The sequence below is a fragment of the Coregonus clupeaformis genome, chromosome 24 (genome assembly GCF_020615455.1).
Source record: "Coregonus clupeaformis isolate EN_2021a chromosome 24, ASM2061545v1, whole genome shotgun sequence".
NCBI lineage: Eukaryota > Metazoa > Chordata > Actinopteri > Salmoniformes > Salmonidae > Coregonus > Coregonus clupeaformis.
Window position 1 is genome coordinate 12,080,525 of NC_059215.1, and position 23,907 is coordinate 12,104,431.

The 23,907-nt window shown below is 41.3% G+C and overlaps 2 protein-coding genes across 2 annotated transcripts in view; both read left to right on the plus strand.

Annotated features, from left to right (window-relative positions):
- The first annotated feature begins 335 nt into the window (after window positions 1–335).
- Window positions 336–3,171, plus strand: LOC121538015 (heme transporter hrg1-B). The gene is made up of 3 exons (XM_041845747.2): window positions 336–856; window positions 1,367–1,534; window positions 2,074–3,171. Exons 1-3 carry the CDS (start codon window positions 727–729, stop codon window positions 2,208–2,210), a joined length of 435 nt encoding a protein of 144 aa, XP_041701681.1. The 5' UTR covers window positions 336–726; the 3' UTR covers window positions 2,211–3,171.
- A 3,181-nt stretch (window positions 3,172–6,352) lies between these two features.
- Window positions 6,353–23,907, plus strand: part of LOC121537206 (solute carrier family 26 member 9-like) — a 66,239-nt gene continuing 48,684 nt past the window's right edge. The window contains exons 1-19 of the mRNA XM_041844900.1: window positions 6,353–6,477; window positions 6,725–6,864; window positions 7,946–8,056; window positions 9,513–9,688; window positions 10,119–10,283; window positions 10,368–10,520; window positions 11,268–11,350; window positions 11,468–11,615; window positions 11,958–12,071; window positions 12,434–12,511; window positions 12,812–12,907; window positions 13,036–13,142; window positions 13,253–13,322; window positions 13,433–13,525; window positions 13,617–13,748; window positions 14,890–15,141; window positions 15,998–16,052; window positions 16,720–16,856; window positions 17,795–17,860. Of these exons, the coding sequence (XP_041700834.1) occupies window positions 6,353–6,477; window positions 6,725–6,864; window positions 7,946–8,056; window positions 9,513–9,688; window positions 10,119–10,283; window positions 10,368–10,520; window positions 11,268–11,350; window positions 11,468–11,615; window positions 11,958–12,071; window positions 12,434–12,511; window positions 12,812–12,907; window positions 13,036–13,142; window positions 13,253–13,322; window positions 13,433–13,525; window positions 13,617–13,748; window positions 14,890–15,141; window positions 15,998–16,052; window positions 16,720–16,856; window positions 17,795–17,860 (2,301 nt within the window). The remainder of the gene's footprint in view (window positions 6,478–6,724; window positions 6,865–7,945; window positions 8,057–9,512; window positions 9,689–10,118; window positions 10,284–10,367; window positions 10,521–11,267; window positions 11,351–11,467; window positions 11,616–11,957; window positions 12,072–12,433; window positions 12,512–12,811; window positions 12,908–13,035; window positions 13,143–13,252; window positions 13,323–13,432; window positions 13,526–13,616; window positions 13,749–14,889; window positions 15,142–15,997; window positions 16,053–16,719; window positions 16,857–17,794; window positions 17,861–23,907) is intronic.

Here is a 23,907-nt window from a genome sequence, read left to right on the forward strand (position 1 = left end):
CTGACTGTAACTACATCAAGTCACAATATCCTTGTGTTTTTTATAATAGCCTAGTATTAACAGTTTAACTCTGGGCCGCAGGAGGCACTGTTTAGGTCTGTCTTGTGGGGGTTTCCTCAGAACAAAGATCTTTCAATTGCTTGCTAGATAGTTAACATCTCATATTTATCCATTTATTTCCTTTTCTTGTAGGTATTTCTGTGACAAAAACTTTGTCTGGTTACATTACATGATGGATGTTTCCCAATATCCAAACATACAAGACAGCTTGCTTGAGAAAGCTCAGTAGGCTAAAATTAATTTGACTCGCCTCTTGGCTGAAGACGGAAAAACTGTAGCGTTGGTTCTTGTAGATAACACACAATCTTGATCATTCCTGGGCGGGTGGGATAAACAGTCGTTATTTTGTTGACACTTAGGCTGCTTTTTTTAAAATCGGTTTTCGTTTTTGATACAATTGTAGGGAGCGTTGTCTTCGTTCGATAATCAATTCGTTTGTATCAATCAGCGATGGTTGTTGAAATCTGTTTTATAGTCAATTCGTGTGAATTAAGGATACAGCAACCAGCCAGGACTGATGTTGCATAGGCCTGCCTAGTTATTTTAGTATGTGGTAAACTGTGTCGATCTATAAGCTGTCAGGCTACATGTTATGCCTTTTTATTGACCGTCTACAGAAGCTTTTTTTCAACCTTTCAACCTAGAGCTATTGTCATATCTGTGTTAATGGGGAAGAGTAGAACATACGTCAGTATAGGATATGCTACCTTTGGAATGCTGGTTGGATTTTCAGCTTTTTTGGTCTGGAACATAGCATACAAACAACCATGGACAGCGGCAATGGGCGGATTGTCAGGTACAGTAGCGGCATGACACCAGCACAACAACATAGGACGACGGACTTGTAGTTAAATGTGAATTTCACCACAATGTTGAATAGCATTGTCAATGTCCTCCACTACTATGTCAGTGCATACAAATCACTCAGCTAGTACAGATGATTGGCATGAGCCTGTTTGATATTTCTCATGGTTTCTGTAAAATGTTGTTTTTGTGTAATACTTAACTGTAGCAAAAACATTGCTCAAAGATCTGCCCTGATTAACTAATACTTGCGTACAACTTTTGAACTAGTGTGTGAATTGAATAGGCTGAATAGGCTAACTGTTTGCATCATATTTTGCATCACAACCTTTATTAGAGCAAGGACCCCTCACATCTGGTTCACCAATGGCTTTTTCTGTGATGGTGCTCCCTAACTTAGCACACTGTGACTATGCCCTAGTTCAGTCATGATGAGGTCTCACAGTATGCCTGCCTTTCTGGAGAGTATGATGAGGTATTCCACGTTTCTTGCCCCCCACAGGAGTGCTGGCATTCTGGTCCCTTGTCACCCACGTCATGTACCTGCAGGACTACTGGCGCACATGGCTGAAGGGACTCAAGTTCTTCATCTTCGTTGGAGGTCTCTTCTCCATACTAGCTGTGGTGGCCTTCACTACCTTCCTCACCCTTGCCATCACACAGAAGCAATGTGAGTCTTTCTCTCTTTGGCTCATACTCTCTTATAACCCTAACAGGATCATGTCACACATTTTAAATGTGATAGCTATATTATATGTTTATTATTTACCTTAATGTAAAGTGTTACCCAGTGAATTAACCTTTTGGAATATTTCCTCACTGAAGAACGATAATTTGTCCTGATGCAGAACAGTTCATATATGTTGTTTATAATAATAATCCAATCTTTTACTACCAGCATCCTGATAATGTCTGACCCTGGCTGTGACCCCACTCTCTGAGGGTGTCTCAGGGGGAGTTGGGATATGCAAAAAAACACATTTCCAATTCACACATACGTATAATACACACTTGTACATGTGTGAAACAGGACAAATATAAGCACCCACCAAATTATGATTATTATAATTTAATACCTGCATTCTGTCTCTCTTCCTCATTTAGATTCATTATTTGCATGCCAGTGCTCTATACTGCATGTGTGTATGGTTAGGAGAATTTGTACTGTGTAGAGAAATGTTTTGACAGGTTTTCTCTCCCGTCCTGTAGCTCCGACTGACCCGGGGAGCCTGTACCTGTCGTGTGTTTGGAGCTTCCTGACTCTCAAATGGGCCTTCCTCCTGGCCCTGTACTCACACAGATACCGCCAAGAGTTTGCTGACATCAGCATCCTCAGTGACTTCTGATTATACCCTCCATGTTACCCTTCATACACTTGGTAGAATATTTTGGGAAAATCGGGAACCAACCGGCGGCAAAAGAGTTGGTGAAAAATAGTTTTGGACCAAACAGAGCACTGAGAAGCTGGAGTTGCTGGATAAGACTTCTTTTGACTTTCATTTATTATAGTTACACACTCCGGACAAGCTTTAAATTGTCCTCAAACCCCCGCTACTACACATACAGTAACAGCTCAGCCATTTTATTGGAGTGAGTAGCCATAGTCACTTGGGAAAACTCCTTCTGAGGGGAACTAGGCTACATCTTATCTGTAATGGCAGACAGCAGAGGCTTATGTTTTCTAAGGAAAGATTTACACAAGCCTATTTGTAGAGTGGCTTAATTAGGGATCAGGACTGGACCATCTAGGCTGTGGAAGGTCTGTCTCTGAGGGTTTGGGTTGAAGCTGTCCAAAAGGCCACCATTTTTAAGAATTGTATTTTAAGCTTCAGATTGAAATTTATTGATGCAATGTCACATCTAATGAGTAAGTGTCCAAATATGCCCATACAAAAAAGCTCTGTCACTGTTGTTTATGTGATTTCTCTACTGTTTCTCCTTTCGCCACTTGGGGGAGCAGGATTATTTGCCCAGTCATTGCTATCTCTGTCTGGATAATGGATTGTCATATGATTTTGAATATGTGTTATTCTCTTTTAGGAAACAACACACCAATACATGTTTGATGTGATACATATTAATGCACTTTAAATGATGCTATTGATTCAATTGCACTCCACTGCCATCTGTTTTTAAAGAGAAATTGCAATAGAGGCTGAGGATGGATATAATGCACACTAATACACTGGTGTATGGAACTCCTGATCTGACGGGGCTACCTTTTCTCTACGTTTCTATCTCCATATGTTGTCATATATTCACATTGTTTTGTTTCATCATATTAAAGATCTAATATATTTACCTGTAGGATAACGAGTTACTTTGACTATATATGTATAACGCATTCATTACACATCTATAATCATTTTATGAATTGTTATAACAGGTCCCAACTGCATTATTAAAGGTTAATGAAATATATTCATAGCACATCTATAGTGCAATCATGTCATTCTATGCAAGAGGTCATATTTACCTTAAAAATACAGTGTAGTGTCATCATTATGGCTGTTCTCAAACGTGAGCTTCTCCCATACCAGTGTTGGGGAATATGCCAATAGACCAAACCACGTTTTGTGTTGATTCATAGCCCAACATAGACCTTTAATGTTGGTGTTAGATCAGTGGTAAACTGCACAGTTAATTACCATGAAGTGCTTACTATAAATGCTTTTTGAATCGGAAAATTGAAATTACTTCACATTGACTGCATTGAATTCATACATAGACCCTTCATGTGTGCGTTATAGACCAGTAAGACCAATTTAATTGCGATGTGGAGGAGGGCTGTTAATGAGAGGAAAGATTTGATCCGTAAAATGTACCTTGAGGATTCAACCCTATGGGGATCTTCATGCACCACTGACCTCAGTGAGAAGAAGAAGAAGAAGGTCACTGGCCGATGGGGTAAATGGGGCTGGTAAAGGCTAAATATCAGCATCATTTTCAAAATGTGGTTTGGCCTTTTGGCATATTCACTAACACTGGTATGGCAGTAAGAATAGAAAGGTTCAGACATTTTGTGAAACATCACAGCACAGTTGAAAAATATATGGCAAATAGAAATCAAAACTTGATGGTGTTCAGAGATAGATAGGAGGGGTTGAGTGGAGCTGAAGGATGGGACTAAAAACAAACAAAAGATAACTATTGTAAACTATACTGTGTCCGTAAAATGTATATAGTATGTATAAGCTGGAAGTAGAAGCCTAAGATTTGTTGTCTTAGTTTACTCCAATTAGGGGAGGCGTGGCAGGGTTTGGGGAAAATAATAATACAATAAAATATATTCTATAGTTACAGTACCAGTCAAAAGTTTGGACACACCAACTCATTCAAGGGTTTTTCTTTATTTTTTAAAACTATTTTCTACATTATAGAATAATCATGAAGACATCAAAACTGTGAAATAACAAATATGGAATCATGTAGTAACCCAAAAAGTGTTAAACAAATCAAAATATATTTTATATTTGAAATTCTTCAAAGTAGCCACCCTTTGCCTTGATGACAGCTTTGCACACTCTTGGCATTCTCTCAACCAGCTTCATGAGGTAGTCACCTGGAATGCATTTCAATTAGCAGGTGTGCCTTGTTAAAAGTTAATTTGTGGAATTTCTTTCCTTCTTAATGCGTTTGAGCCAATCAGTTGTGTTGTGACAAGGTAGGGGTGGTATACAGAAGATAGCCCTATTTGGTAAAAGACCAAGTCCATATTATGTGAAGAACAGCTCAAATAAGCAAAGAGAAATGACAGTCCATCATTACTTTAAGACATGAAGGTCAGTCAATACGGAACATTTCAAGAACTTTGAAACAATGTAGAAAATTGTAAAAATAAAGAAAAACCCTTGAATGAGTAGGTGTTCTAAAACTTTGTATATTTACAAAAAAATGTATGGGGGATTGGACATTTTTACATTGATGGAATCCACAATCTATCTGCAATATTACATGCTATGGATATATTTAATTTACCTTTAATAATGCGGTTGGGACCTGTTATAACACGTTCATGAAATTATTATAGATGTGTAATGAATTCTCAATATATATATAGTCAAAGAAATCGTTACCGAAATGTCTTCAGTTGTGTGAATGGTGTGTTTTTGATGAGAGAAAGCGAGTGAGGCTGTTGGTGAGAGGGAGGGGAATATTTTAAAGAAGTAATTTGTTTGTTTTGTTTGGAATGAGTTTCTTTATTCACAAGATGTATTTCAGATATACATTTTATTTTAATAAATGTTGATGTGATTATGCTGTTTCTTATTATTCAGACAGATCATGAATTGCAGTTTGAATTGCCCTATTCATATCATACTTCCACAAATGAACTATTCCTAACCAAACGTGATGCCCTCTAAAGCTAAGCTAAGCCATAGTTTGCCATGTATGGCTCCTCCCATGGAGAAGGTGTCAACAAAGCTCCAGTATAAAACCAATAATTAACCCTACTGGGAAACTGGATTACCGTCACATCATAGTTCATTCCAGCTGTAAGGTACAGTACATTATATTATCTTTGTTTTTAAATTGTTGGTCACTTTACTCTGTTTAAATAAATTATTGTTGTTTCAGAGTTTGGTGAAATGGTTAGCATGATGTAAAGCATCTCATGTCCTAAGACAGTTGCTGTTGGTCTTTTGTCTTATAAACTCTCTGAAAAAAAATTTGTATTCTGACTCTGGCACACATGATTGTTTCTCTCTGTGGCCTCTGACACGTATGAAATGTGAGCATTCAGATCTCAAAATATTAGTGTTCTTCATCTCTATTTACTTGCATTACTGAAAAATGTAATCTTTATGGTCTGTAAAAAATCATCTTTAATTTTGAAATGTCAATGACGCCACTCATTCTCCCAGTGTTTTGGTACAGTATTATTTCAGTATTAACATAGTCATTGTAAGGTGAGACGGGCTGATGTTTGACTGACCATGTGCCTGTATTTTGTGTGATTGGTTATCCAGCTTTGTTGAGGCACACTGGCACAGGAGGTTAGATTAGGAACCCAGCAGAACAGCAGAGGTTTATACTCAGGAAATAACTGTGCAAATTACTACTATTTTTGGTGTTAGGAATTTGTTACATGTTCATGTTACATGTTTCTACCCACTACCTCCAATGTATTCTAATTGTTTGGAATATTACAATATATATAGACCTCCTTAGTTTATGGATGCCAACAACTAAGCCACCTGAAACAAGTTTTTGCTGTGTGAATGCGCTTTGAGTAGCCAGGGTACCAGTTTGTTTCTCCTCTCTTACCAACTCCTTGTGGAATTGTTATTCTAAAGAAATGTTGTTTGGCTTGACAATAACAGTAATTGAGTTGGCAAGAGCACAAACAGATCTGGGACCAGGCTAGCCTTTGCGTAATGTTGTCATGCAATGTTATCAATGTAATACAATTTCTTATTCAAATGCCTCAATGCTGCTTTAATGACACCATCATACCTGTCTAACTGTCCTCTGATTGGCTGAAGCCATGCAAAAAGACTGCCCACCCTATGTGATCAACAGGCCGGCCTACTCGCTCCCAGACTTCGATAGGAAGTTTGACATGAAGAAACGGACCTTCCCCATTGGACAGAAAGTGAAGAAATGCTTCAGGTATAGTATTTACATTCTGCTAACAATAAAAAGCCCACAAATGTTTATCTCTTTCATGAGTCAATGAAGTTTATCTAACAAAACCTTAGTACTTTTATTCACATTTACATTTTAAACCAATATGTTCCTGTCGAGATTTCTGTGATGTGGTTCTTGGGTTAGTGCTATACCAAAGGAAGAGGAGCCATGTTATGAGGCCATAGGGAGACTGTTCTAACCAGACATGCATGTTTATGCACATCATTAGGTGCTCTGGGTCTCGACTCAAGTCCCTGCTGTTCAGACACCTGCCTATCCTAAGCTGGCTGCCCAAGTACAAGGTGAAGGAGAACCTCCTCTGTGATGTCATCAGTGGGGTCAGCGCAGGTACCATTCAGGTTCCCCAAGGTCTGTCATTCTACTCCCTCTGGTGTTCTACCATTCAAGTTCTGTGCCTTTAACATTAAAGAGGGGCTGAACTTACCGATTCCGCCTGGGCTTTTTCGGTACTCATTGGGCTCATTCGAGTGGATCACTTTTGTCAAGTCGTGACCATCGTGTGATGTTTGAGTTCGAAAACCCCAAGCCGTTTGTAAAAAACAACTCTCGTTCCTTCAACATAACATTTGCGACAATGTGTTGTATATAATTGTTGTCTAAATAAGTCTGAGGCGCTGCGTTTTAATGGTTAGTTTGTCAGTCTGTAAATGAATGGGCGGGTTGTAGGTTGATTCTGGTGAGCGATTGGATAGCGTGCACTGCAGCACCCCAGGCAGCTGTGCTACTGATAATTTGATTACTGCCTTGCAGTGCCAGGCGTGATTAGACTGTGCCAGGCAGTGGTCCCATGTGGGCAGGCTTAAAATCACAACCCAACCATCAGGTAAGCTGTGGCAACCTCAGTTGTATGATGGTTCAAGACAACTCAGAACTAGGAAATCTCTGACCTCCGACTTCAGTGCGTTCAAAACAATTGGGAACTCTGAAGAAAACGAGCTCCGACTGGGAGAAATCGTTTTGAACGGTCATCCAACTTGGAATTGCAAGTCGGAAACTCGTGCATCATCCCAGAGCTCCGACTTCTCCAATCTGAAGATCACTGACGTCATGATTTTCCCCAGTCTGAGCTCTTTTCTTTTTCTGAGTTCCCAGTTGTCTTGAACGCACCAACGAATCTCAGTTTTGGACGATAATGACTACATGATCAAAATTATCCTATTTGTACTGTAGTCAATGTTGGCACTAGAATACATGTTTTTGACTAATATTGATGCCACATAGGCTGTTTTCAACCAGAGAAGTTGGTTTTTGAGTTCAGCCTCTCTTTAAGATAAATCTCTAAACATAAATATTTTCTAATACAGTTTCATAGTGAATCATTGCATTTTTAATAAGGTCTCAACATTAATATTACAGTTAATGATCAGAATTATATTTTCCTTGATTATGGTTGTTCAATTGTTGATGAGTGATTTTCTATTCTTTACAGGCATGGCCTTTGCCCTGCTGGCTGACCTACCCCCTGTCAATGGCCTCTACTCCTCCTTCTTCCCTCTCATCCCCTACTTCTTCATGGGCACTGCTCACCAAATGGTCCCAGGTAAGTTTACCATAATCAAAGGCATACAGTGGCTTGCGAAAGCATTCAACCCCCCTTGCATTTTTCCTATTTTGTTGCCTTACAACCTGGAATTTAAATTGATTTTTGGGGGGTTTGTATCATTTGATTTACACAACATGCCTACCACTTTGAAGATGCAAAATATTTTTTTTTGTGAAACAAACAAGAAAAAAGAAAAAAAGAAAAGAAAACTTGAGCGTGCATAACTATTCACCCCCCCAAAGTCAATACTTTGTAGAGCCACCTTTTGCAGCAATTACAGCTGCAAGTCTATTGGGGGTATATCTCTATAAGCTTGGCACATCTAGCCACTGGGATTTTTGCCCATTCTTCAAGGCAAAACTGCTCCAGCTCCTTCAAGTTGGATGGGTTCCACTGGTGTACAGCAATCTTTAAGTCATACCACAGATTCTCAATTGGATTGAGGTCTGGGCTTTGACTAGGTCATTCCATGATGATGAAAAACATCCCCACCGCATGATGCTGCCACCACCATGCTTCACTGTGGGGATGGTGTTCTCGGGGAGATGAGAGGTGTTGGGTTTGCGCCAGACATAGCGTTTTCCTTGATGGCCAAAAAGGTCAATTTTAGACTAATCTGACCAGAGTACCTTCTTCCATATGTTTGGGGAATCTCCCACATGCCATTTGGCGAACACCAAACAAGCTCATTGGTCTTCATGGTGCCGCTTGATTGGTGGTGCCTCTTGCTTAGTGGTGTTGCAGACTCTGGGGCCTTTCAGAACAGGTGTATACATACTGAGATCATGTGACAGATCATGTGACACTTAGATTGCACACAGGTAGACTTTATTTAACTAATTATGTGACTTCTGAAGGTAATTGGTTGAACCAGATCTTATTTAGGGGCTTCATAGCAAAGGGGGTGAATACATATGCACGCACCAATTTTCCGTTATTTATTTTTTAGAGTTTTTTGAAACAAGTTATTTTTTTAATTTCACTTCACCAATTTGGACTATTTTGTGTATGTCCATTACATGAAATACAAATACAAATCAATTTAAATTACAGGTTGCAATGCAACAGAATAGGAAAACGCCAAGGGAGATGAATACTTTAACAAGGTACTGTAGGTTATAGCAGGGGTTCCCAAACTTTGTGCTTCTTGACCCACCAATTGAGGGGTCTGTTGAGTCGCCACCACAATAAGGGTTGAGATGTGAAAAAACAAACCCAGACTAAATAATTGATTATTAAAACCTCTCTGCTTCAAACATTTAACTGAATGTAGATTATAGTATGGGCTCTGGTAATCAGTTTGGGAACTGCTGGGTTATAGGATGTAATTGTACCCAGACACGCTGAAGCTTGAATAGTCACCAAGTGAAGTGTCCTTGGGTAGGTGGTTTTTTTATGCATTGGACATAGGATTCCTCTTCTTAAAGTGTGATTGAGTGTTCTCTCCATCCAGGTACCTTTGCTGTGCTCAGCATCATGGTGGGCATGGAGTGCCTGAAGCTGGCCCCTGAGTCTGACTTCAGCCACTTCAATGCCACCCTTAATGCCACAGTGATGGATGAGGACAGGATGAACGAGGTTCGACTGGGCATCTCTGGGACGCTGGCCTGCCTCACTGCTATCATACAGGTACTGGAGGCCACAGAGAAGCCTAGTTTACCATTGTACAGTATATGTGACAGAACGCAGATTGTCAAGAATCTTGCTCTGGAGGCATAACTGACCGATTTCGGCTAGATGGGCCAGCTGCAAAGTCGGGTTAGGCATTAGGGTTAGCGGTGTGGTTAAGGTTAGGGTTAAGGTTAGGGTTAGGTTTAAAATCAGATGTTATGGCTTTGTGGCTGTGCCAGATAGTGACTACTCTGCAGAGCTGCCTCCAGTACATGAGTCATTCCAATAAATGTCAACCTGCGGTTTGAACCCCGGTGATTCTGAGTGCCACAACTGTGTCAGCATTCTAAGCTAAGGCATTGTCTCTGGAGGTAATGCAAGTGTTCAGCTCTCATACTGTACCTTAAATGTGAATGAATTAACTGTTGCACAAAATCTGTCTGAGCAGATGGGCCTGGGCTTGATGCAGTTTGGCTTTGTGGCCATCTACCTGTCCGAGTCCTTCGTCAGGGGGTTCATGACAGCAGCTGGACTGCAGATCCTGATCTCTGTACTAAAGTACATATTTGGCATCAATGTGCCTTCCTACAGTGGACCACTAGCCACTATCAATGTAAGCCTCATTTGTTGAAAAATGACCCTTGCTCTTCATATCTGCATGCAGAACTACAGTACTATTTGTCCCTTTTTGTCACAGACGCTTAAAGATATCGTTTATGGCCTGCCTAACACCAACATAGCCTCGCTGGTCTTTGCTCTGGTCAGCAGTGTGGTTCTTATAACAGTGAAGGAGCTGGGTGCACGCTACCGCCCCAAGCTGCCTTTCCCAATCCCCATAGAGATCATCATTGTGAGTAATGGAGGACTCTAACTTGTACCTCTTATGCTATGTTATGTTATGCAATGCCATGTAATGCTATATTATGCTATGCCATGTTATGTCAGCCTATGCTATACTATGATATGCTGTTATGCCATCCTATGCCATGTTATGTCAGCCTATGCTATACTATGATATGCTGTTATGCCATCCTATGCTATGTTATGCTATGCCATGTTATAACCTGATGAAGACAGCATGTCTGTCGAAACGTTGGTTATTAGGTTATTAAATTATTGCATCTGAGCTCCTAGAGTGTGCGGGTCTCCTTTTCTTTTTCAAGTGTTCTACTCCGTTAGCCAGCACCTCGCCTAAATAGGTGGGCGTTTCTTTCGCCTCCATATTAATATGCCATGTTATACCGGCATATGTTATGCTATGATGCTATGTTATGCTATGCTATGCCATCCTATGCTATACTATGATATGCTGTTATGGCATCCTATGCTATATTATGCAATGCCATGTTATGCCAGCCTATGCTATACTATGCTATGCTATGCTATGATATGATATGATATGCTATTTTATGCTATGTTAGGTTATGCTATGTTATGCTATGCCATGTTATAACATCATATGCTATGCTATGCCATGTTATACCATCATATGCTATGCTATGCCATGTTATACCATCATATGCTATGCTATGCAATGTTATGCTATGGAGTTACAAGACCAATATAAATGGTTAAACCAGAACCTCCCTTTGCACAGGTGGTGGTGGCCACAGCCATATCGGGTCCCCTGGACCTGCCTGATAAGTATCACATTGACATAGTGGGGAAGATTCCCCTAGGGTAAGGGACACAGAATATTACCAGAAAAGGTTACTGTTATGGTGCGCTATTATGACTGTTTTACAGTCTTTCCTCACATTGACAAGTAGGTTCTGTAATCCCAACCTCTTCTCCTAGATTTCCTGCTCCGATCCTCCCAGCAGTGAGTCAGTGGGAAGGGATGCTGAGCTCAGCCTTCTCCCTGGCTATCATGGGCTATGTGATCAACCTGGCTATAGGCAGGACACTGGCAGCAAAGCATGGCTACGATGTGGATCCCAATCAGGTATGAATAGGGGACAAGCATGAGGGGAAAGGAAGAAAATGTGAAGCAAAGTTTATTTTTCACCACATTATTGTCAAATCTGTCTTCTTTTTTTAAAGACGCACTCCAGCTATTTTTTTTACTTTTCCTGTTGTGCCATGAGGATACCTGGACCACCTATTGAGATATGCCTTTTGTTAAGTAAATCAGGTGATAAATGAGGTGAAAGGAGCCTGGAGTGTGTCTTTAACATATTCAATGTTTTTATGTAATCCCATCAAATCCCTCTGTCTAAACTTTCTGACTATAGTGTCCATTACTCATCATAGTGTACTATAAACAATGATGTGTGTTTCTGTGCAGGAGATGTTGGCTCTGGGCTGCAGTAACTTCTTGGGGTCTTTCTTCAAGATTCATGTGATCTGCTGTGCTCTGTCTGTCACCCTGGCAGTAGACAATGCTGGGGGAACATCACAGGTCAGACACAGGGAGCATTGAGACACTGGGAGCATTGAAGCTGGACAATGTAGAAACTTTGCACGGCACAAGACAACACAGTATTCATTGAACATACCTCTTACCTTTATGTTTAACAATTCACTTAATTATAATGAACTTGTTAATTCCCTTTGTAGTTGATTGACTGACAATTTGTTTATTTGTTTATTAGGATCCCCTTTTGCAGAAGCATCAGCTACTCTTCCCGGGGGCCACAAAAAACACAAAACAACAATAACATTCCAAGTTTCATCAGAGCTCTGTTCAGGACATAACAGTTAGTGTGTAGTATTGGCATCTTGTCTCAATAAAGACTCCATCCTGTTCTTTCTTCTTCACAGTTTGCCAGTCTGTGTGTGATGCTGGTGGTCATGGTCACCATGCTGGCCTTGGGGCATTTCCTCAAACCACTACCAAAGGTGAGGACCTTTATTTCAATGCATTCAAAAGAGATAGAAACATTGACGTACAGCAGAGGTTCTCAACCTTTTCTATTCCGGGGCCCACTGAAGCACTTTCAAATCGAGGAACTCCTGAAAGCTCTCTTAGACCTCTCAGGGGTCTTAGAACCCCTGGTTTAGAATCGCTGATGTACAGTAACACTGAGGGTTGAAAATCAAAATAAGTATTTGTTTCTTCTTACATCATATATGTTTATGATGTACAAATAACATAAAAGTAAAAAGGTACTGAGTGTTGATCACCTTTTATTCCTATAGTCTGTGTTGGGAGCCCTGATAGCTGTCAACCTGAAGAACACCCTGCTGCAACTCTCTGACCCATATTACCTCTGGAAGAAGAGTAAACCGGACTGTGTGAGTCAAATCCATTCCTCATTGTATGACCAGGACATGCTTATAACCCTCAGTTTAAGTGTCAGCTCTGATGTCGATACTCAAACACTATCAAATCTACTGCTCTAATTATCCTGTATCTTTTTCAGTGTGTGTGGGTTGTGTCATTTTTAGCCACGTTCTTCCTGAGTTTGCCTTATGGAGTTGCCATTGGAGTTAGCTTCTCCATCCTCATGGTTATTTTTCAGACCCAGTTGTAAGTAAAACAACATTGATTGTGTAACAAAAGTCACTGGTATATTTCATATGCTCATGTTTTTAATTGTTAAGAAATAAATTAGATGTATTTTATTTTGTTCCCCACAGTCGAAATGGTTCAGAGATGGCTCAGATCATGGACACAGATATTTACAAAAATCCCAAGGTCTACAGCAAGGTAGTGTCATCACCATTTACTTTGGATTTATGTTTGTGTCTTCTTTCATAGCAAGGTTGAATGTATATAAATATATCCAATGGAATACATTTATGTTTCTATTTCTATAGGTGAAATGTGTAGAAGGGGTGAAAATAATGAACTACTGCTCCCCTCTCTATTTTGCCAATGCAGAGATATTCAGACGAAAGGTCATCAAAAAGGTACCTTGATGACTATAGAATGGCCATGTCTCTAACCCTGCCATCAATTATGTTTAGAACCATTTACCATCTGGTGTGTGTTTGTGCATAGACTGGATTGGACCCAGGTAAACTTCTCCTGGCCAGGAATACGTTTTTGAAGAAACAGCAGAAAGAATTAGACAGGCAAAACAAGGAGACCAAGAAGAGGAAGCCCAGCTCTCTGGTAACCATGAGATCTCAGGTGAGAGGTCACAGGTCAGGGCTTTAGTGTATTTATTTTGGGTAAATATGACTATACTGAACAAAGATATAAACACAACATGTAAAGTGTTGGTCCCATGTTTCATGAGCTGAAATAAAAGATCCCAGAAATGTTCCATACACACACAAAGCTTATTTCTCTCAAATTTTGTGCAGAAATGTGTTTACATTCCTGTTAGTGAGCATTTCTCCTTTGTCAAGATAATCCATCCACCTGACAGGTGTGGCATATCAAGAAGCTGATTAAATGGCATGATCATTACACAGTTTCACCTTGTGCTGGGGACAATACAAGGCCACTCTAAAATGTGCAGTTTTGTCACACAACACAATGCCACAGATGTCTCAAGTTTTGAGGGAGCATGCAATTGGCATGCTGACTGCAGGAATGTCCACCAGAGCTGTTACCAGAGAATTGAATGTTAATTTCTCTACCATAAGCCGTTTTAGAGAATTTGGCAGTACGTTCAACAGGCCTCACAACCGCAAACCACGTTTAACCACGCCAACCCAAGACCTCCACATCCGGCTTCTTCACCTGCGGGATCGTCTGAGACAAGCCACCCGGACAGCTGATGAAACTGAGGAGTATTTCTGTCTGTAATAAATCCCTTTTGTGGGGGAAAACTAATTCTGATTGGCTGGACTTGGCTCCCAAGTGGGATATAGCCTTCATACAGACTTCTCACTGGGCGCACACTGGTTGAACCAACGAAGAATAGATGTTGAATGGACTTCTGTGCCCAGTGGGTTCTGTGTGTTTAACACAATTAATTAGTGAACAGCTGTATCCCCTCGAATGCTTTTGCAATTGCATGCCGGTGGTGTTGGGACCGCTGGAGTAGCTGCGGTGAGAGAGCGCTGTAGGAAAGTGCGCCATGGCAGAAATGTCTCGCTTTACGGCACCGCTTCACAGGTCAGGGTAGGTCAAAGGTCATAGGCATCTGATCTGACCACCAATAGACCGTATAACCAAGCCTTTTGGGTTTTGAAGGTGTTATGTGAAACATACTGTACATTTGAGATGAAATTATGTTGAAGCTAAATACATATCCCAGTGTAATTTAGCCTTTGGTTCGATTAAGTTGACTGTTTTGTGGCTTTCCTTCCCCCATGTCTAGACCATATCAAAGCTAGAGCTTCAGAACGACTTTGACATTGGCGACGACAATCCTTACCCGCCACCATCACCCACCAGCTATGTGAACTTCCACTGTAGTGACAATGAGCTGGGTGAGCAGTCTCCTGACCCAGACCAGCCCAGTTCCTCCCCTGTCACCCTGGACTCTCAGCCCACCCCCTTCCACACCCTCATCCTGGACCTGGCAGGGGTCTGCTTCATAGACCTCATGGGAATCAAAGTGCTCACCAAGGTCTTTATTTCCTTTATTTGGTTCCCCGTTATGCCTTGGCCATTTGTTATGCTAGCTACAGTATATGAATAGTGAGATGATGGGTGATACTACAACAGTGTCATCATATAGACCAGGCATGCCCCCTTTTGAAGGCCATCGTATCAATTCTTATATATTTTTTTGTTTCAAGTTAGAATAGTAGAATATTTAAACATTTGGTTGTGCATTAGCAGGTTTTCTCTTGTTATGTCAGTCACTGATAGTCAGTCAATTAGCCCATGTCCGCAATTCTTTTTTAGATTGCTAAGTTAGTTTAGCAGCCAGCTATCCAAACTTGTTATCATGGCCGAATTACCGGCCGGGGGACCACCAGTGATTTTGTTAAGCAGTCTCACTCAGATATCATATTAAAAACTGCAAACATTTCTCTCCATCCTATGGCAAAATGTGTAGAATTGCAGGAAATTAGTTATAAAATAGCAAAATCTTCTCTCTGCCCCATGGCAAAATGTATAGAATTGCATGAAATTAACTAAAAAAACGTTAAACATTTATCTCCGCTGTCAAGGGGGGGGGTGCCACTAAAATGTTTAGCTCGCAATGTGTGTGTGTGTGGGGAGGGTTATGGATGAGGGTATGCAGACCCTCGTGCAACTGCGGCCCCTCATGATGAGTTCAGTTTTTTTGTGGCCCCACCCCAATCAGAGTTGCCCATCCCTGATATAGACGATAAGCAATAAGTCTCCAATTTTATTTAGTTTTTTAACAAGTCTGAAAGTGCAGGATGCATTTGTACTTTTACAGTGATATGCACTGGCATTTGTCATATAGTTGGTTGAGGTTTGATGTGTGCTGTTATGTACTTGTCATACAGATGTACTCGAGCTATGAGATGCTGGGGATCAAGCTATACTTGGCCAATGTTCAAGGTAAGATCTAGTTTTCATGACGCAGTTACCTATCGAACGGCCAGGTGTCTTTCAATAGTAGTCATGGGAACAGGATCTCATTTGCAGGAGCCAAAGCTGAGTCACTGTCTGCAAACTAAGGACACATAGAAGATGAAAGAGAATACAGTTAACGGTTAAAATCCCATCTCAGCATTAACATAATAGGGTCTAGAATTGTACATTTCCTTCTCACTTTTTCCTATTGAGATAAAGAGGTGATCCATCAAAGGGTATAGTGCAGGTGGGCATTCAATTACAAAGGGTTCCCTGTTCATAATATGCCATTTAGCAGACGCTTTTATCCAAAGTGACTTACAGTCATGTGTGCATACATTTTTACGTATGGGTGGTCCCGGGGATCGAACCCACTACCCTGGTGTTACAAGTGCCATGCTCTACCAATTGAGCTACAGAGGGCCACATCATCTGCTGAATCATATATGCAATGCCTTGGGCTTCCCGATGCAAAGGAATGTTTAAGGTCATTTGAGTTCCATCACGTTGGGCGAAAGATTCAGTCCATTAACACAAAAGCCCATGTCTGTCCCTACAAAACAAAATAGTATCATAGTGGGCATACAAGGTCCCTGAGCTCCCTAGTTACGCTCCTTGTATTACTTTGTTGGTTTCTGGTGTGTGTTTGCAGCACAGGTGTACGAGGAGCTGGAGGGGGGAGGGATGTTTGAGGAGGGCAGTGTCCCCCGAGGTCACCTCTTCCTGTCTGTCCATGACGCCATCCTCTGTGCCCAGCAGAGGTCGAGGAACACAGAAGGCCCTGAAAAGGCAGGTCCCACCTACTCCTACACCTTAATCACTATGACCATGAATCACTTCTCAGATCCTCATTGAGTAACAAGAAAGTAAATGATACAGGTTATTCTATGCAAATCCTCTACACCGACTACATCTGAACAACATCTTGTCTGCAATTTGGTCAAAGACAAGGACAGAACAATTCCTAGATATCTAATCTATGGGACCAGGTCCAGTTCAAATAGTTTACAGCCGTTTACATAAAGGAAGAGAAGATAACAAAGAGCAGGTATTATTACTGTTAGCCAATCCTCCATGAACGTATCTGGAGCAGTGAGGGTAAACAGAACAAACATTTAACAAAATGCCAATGATATTGTTTATTGTTATTTTCACTGCCTCTGAGATAATATAAAAACTTCATTCACATAGATAGACATTTCGGAGAGCGAGAGAGTGCTAGAGTCAGCAGTGGGCCCCTGCAGTGGGCCACACTAACACCCTTCAAAGTCACAGCGTCCCGGGGTGAACCCCCACAGGCTCCTCCAGCCTACGGAGCAGACAGGCCATAAGCCCCTGGTTCTGCCTGCATCAACACTTCACCCCCACCATCTCTCCTCTGAGCGCGAGAGAACCAAGAAAATCCTGTCCCAATCCTCCATGAACGTATCTGGGGCAGTGAGGGTAAACAGAACAAACATATAACAAAATGCCAGAGAGCTTGGCACAACTGCTATAACATTTACTTCAGAACTTCACGTTTAAACCTAATGTCAACACAGGTCATAAAAAAGTTTGTCTGTTTCTCCCCTCTTTTCTCTCTCGTTACACACCCAGAGACAGAATGCCCGGGGTTATATCACTGGTTCAGATCATGTTACAATAAATTGATAGAGGAAATGTGTTAACCACAATTGACGTGTGTGTTGAGTCATGGGTGACTGAAGTGTCTCTCTATGGGTTTGCAGACAGAGCAAGAAAGAAAGGAGCTGGTCCTCAATTTTCAGCAGGATGCGGAGAGGCGCCTCGAGCAGGTACACTGACTGACTAAATGAACCATTTATAATTGTTGTGTATAATCTATCTTGATGAAGCAACTTCTTGTAAAATAGTTGGATCACATTGATAATATTTTCCTATCAACCCAACACAGTAATTCTGAATAATATTTTTTTCATCATTTTCTCTCCACAGGAACTGTTTTGAACATGGGATTTGTACTGCTGAATGTATGAAGAATGAAGATAAAGGAGGAATATATACGAGTGGATTCAGAAGTTAACTTTAGGTTGATCATAACATTTAATCATTTTTGCTGTATCTTTGATTATAAATGATTGTGTATTGTAAATATTGTTCTGGATGATCTCTAAATCATCTAAGCATGATATACTGTAGTGACTGAACAACTGGTCTCCTTGAGGACATGGCTATTATAATCACATCTTTCCTATTATTATTTATGTAAAAATACCAGAGGTGGGACTAAGCTAAAAAGAAATAGCCTCTGTATCAGGCTTAACCTGTCCTATCTCAACGGACATAGGAAGAGGGCAAGACTGCACAGCCTCCCCTTGAGAAACCAAATCGAATCGAAGCTCAAACAGGTACATATTAGAACTTGGCCCCTCCCAGGACCATACAAACCCAATTGGCAATAATAACCAATAAACTGGTTCTACAATGTAAAAGGCAATTTCGTCTTAATCAGACTTAATGATTATTAATGATATTTCATGACCATTAATACATGGAACAATCATTTTCTCTTATTCAACGTATGGACTCCAAAGCGTGGCCCGCAAGCCATGTAGCCTATTTCTATGCGCACTGTGGCATGCATGCTCCTATTACTCACAACAAGAATGACAGAGACATAGGGCACAGACACATGGAACTACGACATAACCCGGAACGAAGGAAACCATACATTGAATTAAATAAACAGAACTTCTACCTCATGAGTCTTGCAAACGTTCATGTGCACAATAAACATTGCACCTACTCAGAGGGTAAGAAATAAATGAAAATGTATCGTATCAAACATGAAACAGAAATGTCTAAGTGTTGCAATAACGCTAAAATCAAATCAAATGTTATTTGTCACATGCTTCGTAAACAACAGGTGTGGACTAACAGTGAAATACTTTGCCTACTTACGGGCCCTTCCCAACAATGCAGGGAGAAAGAAAATAGAGAAATAATAGAACAATAATAACATGTAATAATAAAAGTAACAATAAATACAAAATGAGTAACGATAACGTGGCTATATACACGGGGTACCATACCCCATTGAAAGCCAGGTACGTTTTGTGTTAAGAGCCCCGACACTAGTCTAAACACTAACACGCATTGCTTGCGGTACGTTTTTGAAAACATAAGGAACGTGTCTTTCATATCAGAAAGAAATAATAAGAATTATAAGAATAAATAAGTTAAATTACTACACACCTTTATAAGGTTAGGGTTAATCTTCCCATACGGCCATATCGCCATGTTACATCGCTTGTTTACAGAAGACAGATTGAAGACAAAGGCAACCACTTGTGCTATCTAGCGTGCGCCGAACACCTGTGTGTAAGCATAACTGGGGAGGAAGTGTAATTCGTCAACTGGAGGCACACACAGCTTGTGGATCTGTGCAAAACTGCTACAGTAAGTGTATCTTTTTTATTTGAAAGATTCTTTCTTGCTGATATAAAAGATACGGGGCTACCGGTTTGAAAGCGATGATTATTGATGTTTACAAACGTTAAAACACAGCGTTGGAATTGTAGTTCACAAGGAGCCAAATGTGGGCGAATGTAACATCTGAAAACCCTACATACGGAGAAGTGTTTTCAAGAACTAAGGGTACCAGTATTGAGTCGATGTGCAGGGGTACAAGGTTACAGGGATGGAATGATGAAACGCTAGCAATTATTGTAAGATTTGATGAAATATACAGTACCAGTCAAAAGTTTGGACACACCTACTCATTCAAGGGCTTTTCTTTATTTTTACTATTTTCTACATTGTAGAATAATAGTGAAGACATCAAAACTATGAAATAACACATATGGAATCATGTAATAACCAAAAAGTGTTAAACAAATCAAATATATTTTATATTTGAGATTCTTCAAAGTAGCCACCCTTTGCCTTGATGACAGCTTTGCACACTCTTAGCATTCTCTCATCCAGCTTCATGGGGTAGTCACCTTTAATGCATTTCAATTAACAGGTGTGCCTATGTGGAATTTTCAAATCAAATCAAATCAAATTGTATTGGCCACATGCGCCGAATACAACAGGTGCAGACATTACAGTGAAATGCTTACTTACAGACCTTAACCAACAGTGCATTTATTTTTTAACAAAAAAGTAAGTGTTGAGAAAAAAAGAGCAGAAGTAAAATAAAATAACAGTAGGGAGGGTATATATACAGGGCGGTACCGGTGCAGAGTTAATGTGCGGGGGCACTGGCTAGTTGAGGTAGTTGAAGTAATATGTACATGTGGGTAGAGTTAAAGTGACTATGCATAAATAATTAACAGAGTAGCAGCAGCGTAAAAGGATGGGGTGGGGGGGCAGTGCAAATAGTCCGGGTAGCCGTGATTAGCTGTTCAGGAGTCTTATGGCTTGGGGGTAGAAGCTGTTGATAAGTCATTTGGACCTAGACTTGGCACTCCGGTACCGCTTGCTGTGCGGTAGCAGAGAGAACAGTCTATGACTAGGGTGGCTGGAGTCTTTGACAATTTTGAGGGCCTTCCTCTGACACCGCCTGGTATAGAGGTCCTGGATGGCAGGAAGCTTGGCCCCAGTGATGTACTGGGCCGTACGCACTACCTTCTGTAGTGCCTTGCGGTCGGAGGCCAAGCAGTTGCCATACCAGGCGGTGATGCAACCAGTCAGGATGCTCTCGATGGTGCAGCTGTATAATTTTTTTAGGATCTGAGGACCCATGCCAAATCTTTTCAGTCTCCTGAGGGGGAATAGGCTTTGTCGTGCCCTCTTCACGACTGTCTTGGTGTGTTTGGACCATGATAGTTTGTTGGTGATGTGGACACCAAGGAACTTGAAGCTCTCAACCTGTTCCACTACAGCCCCGTCGATGAGAATGGGGGCGTGCTCAGTCCTCTTTTTTTTTCCTGTAGTCCACAATCATCTCCTTTGTCTTGGTCACATTGAGGGAGAGGTTGTTATCCTGGCACCACACGGCCAGGTCTCTGACCTCCTCCCTATAGGCTGTCTCATTGTTGTCGGTGATCAGGCCTACCACTGTTGTGTCGTCGGCAAACTTAATGATGGTGTTGGAGTCGTGCCTGGCCATGCAGTCATGGGTGAACAGGGAGTACAGGAGGGGACTGAGGACGCACCCCTGAGGGGCCCCCATGTTGAGGATCAGTGTGGCAGATGTGTTGTTACCTACCCTTACCACCTGGGGGCGGCCCGTCAGGAAGTCCAGGATCCAGTTGCAGAGGGAGGTGTTTAGTCCCAGGATCCTTAGCTTAGTGATGAGCTTTGAGGGCACTATGGTGTTGAATGCTGAGCTGTAGTCAATGAATAGCATTCTCACGTAGGTGTTCCTCTTGTCCAGGTGGGAAAGGGCAGTGTGGAGTGCAATAGAGATTGCATCATCTGTGGATCTGTTGGGGCGGTATGCAAATTGGAGTGGGTCTTGGGTTTCTGGGATAATGCTGTTGATGTGAGCCATGACCAGCCTTTCAAAGCACTTCATGGCTACAGACGTCAGTGCTGCGGGTCGGTAGTCATTTAGGCAGGTAATCTTAGAGTCCTTGGGCACGGGGACTCTTTCCTTCTTAATGCGTTTGAGCCAATCAGTTGTGTTGTGACAGAAGATAGCCCTATTTGGTAAAATACCAAGTCCATATTATGGCAAGAACAGCTCAAATAAGCAAAGAGAAATGACAGTCCATCATTACTTTAAGACATGAAGGTTAGTCAAGACGAGATATGTCAAGAACTTTGAAAGTTTCTTCAAGTGCAGTCGCAAAAACCATCAAGCGCTATGATGAAACTGGCTCTCATGAGGACCGCCACAGGAAAGGAAGACCCAGAGTTACCTCTGCTGCAGAGGTTAAGTTCATTAGAGTTACCAGCCACAGAAATCGGCAATTAACTGCACCTCAGATCGCAGCCCAAATAAATGCTTCACAGAGTTCAAGTAACAGACACATCTCAACATCAACTGTTCAGAGGAGACTGCATGAATCAGGCCTTCATGGTCAAATTGCTGCAACGAAACCACTACTAAAGGACACCAATAAGAAGAAGAGACTTGCTTGGGCCAAGAAACACGAGAAATGGACATTAGACCGGTGGAAATCTGTCCTTTGGTCTGATGAGTCCAAATTTGAGATTTTTGGTTCCAACCGCCATGTCTTTGTGAGACGCAGAGTAGGTGAACGGATGATCTCTGCATGTGTGGTTCCCAACGTGAAGCATGGAGGAGGAGGTGTGATTGTGTGGGGGTGCAAACTTCATAAGCAATTTGTACATAACAAAAGAGCAGTAGCCCTATGCTAGTAGCCTAATAGTTGCTCGATGCCCAATAGCTTGCAAAGTAAACAGTTATTGATGACAAAAAAATTTGAGAGCTGCATTTTTTTATGGCAATGCTCTCTCCCTACAATTTGACATTTGCCGCTGCCCCCGATCCTATAGCTGTACAGAAAACAGGGCTCTAGCCTTTTGGGGGGCCCTAAGTGAAATTTGGTTATAACAAATTTCATGCATTCTCCTAAATTTGCCATGGGGCAGAGAGAACAAATTTGAAGTTTTACAGCTAATTTACTGCAATTCTACCAAATTTGCCATGGGGTGTAAATACATTTTTGCAGTTTTAAAGCTAATTTCCTGCAATTCTACACATTTTAAGTACTATGTTAATGATATCTGAGTGAGAGTGACTAACAAAATCAATGGGGGCCCCCTGGAGGTCAGGGCCCCTGGGCACTTGCCCTGCGTGCCCGGTCGTTATTTGGCCATGATTACTACAAGTTTAGATAGCTGGCTATCTAGCGGCCTGGGGCCCTAAAAGACCGCTTATGTCACTTATGCCTGGAGCTGGCCCTGACAGAAAATCAGCAATCTAGCTCACCAGACCTCTGTTGATGGACAGTTTGCTGGTTCAATCAGAGGACAGATTACACGTTTCACTAGCCAATCTCTTGCACGCTTTTTTTGCAAGGGCAATGTTGCGGCTACTGTCTCTGGCTGCATGGAGAGTAATCCATGGACTCTGTGTCACAAAATGAGTGACAAAAAGTTACAAAACCTCGCCAGACAATTTCAAGTAATCAGTCTCAAGTCAAAGGTGAGTCCCGAGTCTTTAGGCTCCAAGTCCAAGTCAAGTCTGAAGTTATTTTATTTTCAATCAAGTCATCAAATTTGTGACTCTAGTCCACAACTGTGAAAAATACACCTGTATATTAGAGAACTACACAAATGGAGGAGGGATTACATTTACATTTTAGTCATTTAGCAGACACTCTTATCCAGAGCATACATTGTTTTTCATACTGGCCCCCCGTGGGAATCAAACCCACAACCTTGGCATTGTAAGCGCTGTGCTCTACCAACTGAGCTACACTGGATTACAGGCCAAAGGAATTTGATTGGATAAGATGCTAGCGTCATGACAGGCGCGACGGTTTGAAGAAGAGGTCAGACAGTGTTGTGATTAGCCTATTAGGCCAATTGTCTTCTTGAGCTGAATATGTAGTTATTATTTTCTTAATATGAAGTGAGACCTTCATCGATGTTTTATCCATTCGCTGGTGTAGAGAGACACAGGAGGACAGTTGTGTTAACTGGCGCGCATAGGTAGCAATACTGTCGGTATGTAGGCTAATTAGGCTGAGTTTAGACAGGCAGCCCAATTACAATTACATTTACATTTACATCATTTAGCAGACGCTCTTATCCAGAGCGACTTACAAATTGGTGCATTCAACTTATGATAGCCAGTGGGACAACCACCTTTTTTAAATCTTTTTTTTTTATGGGGGGTGGGGGAAGAAGGATTACTTTTATACTATTCCAGGTATTCCTTAAAGAGGTAGGGTTTCAAGTG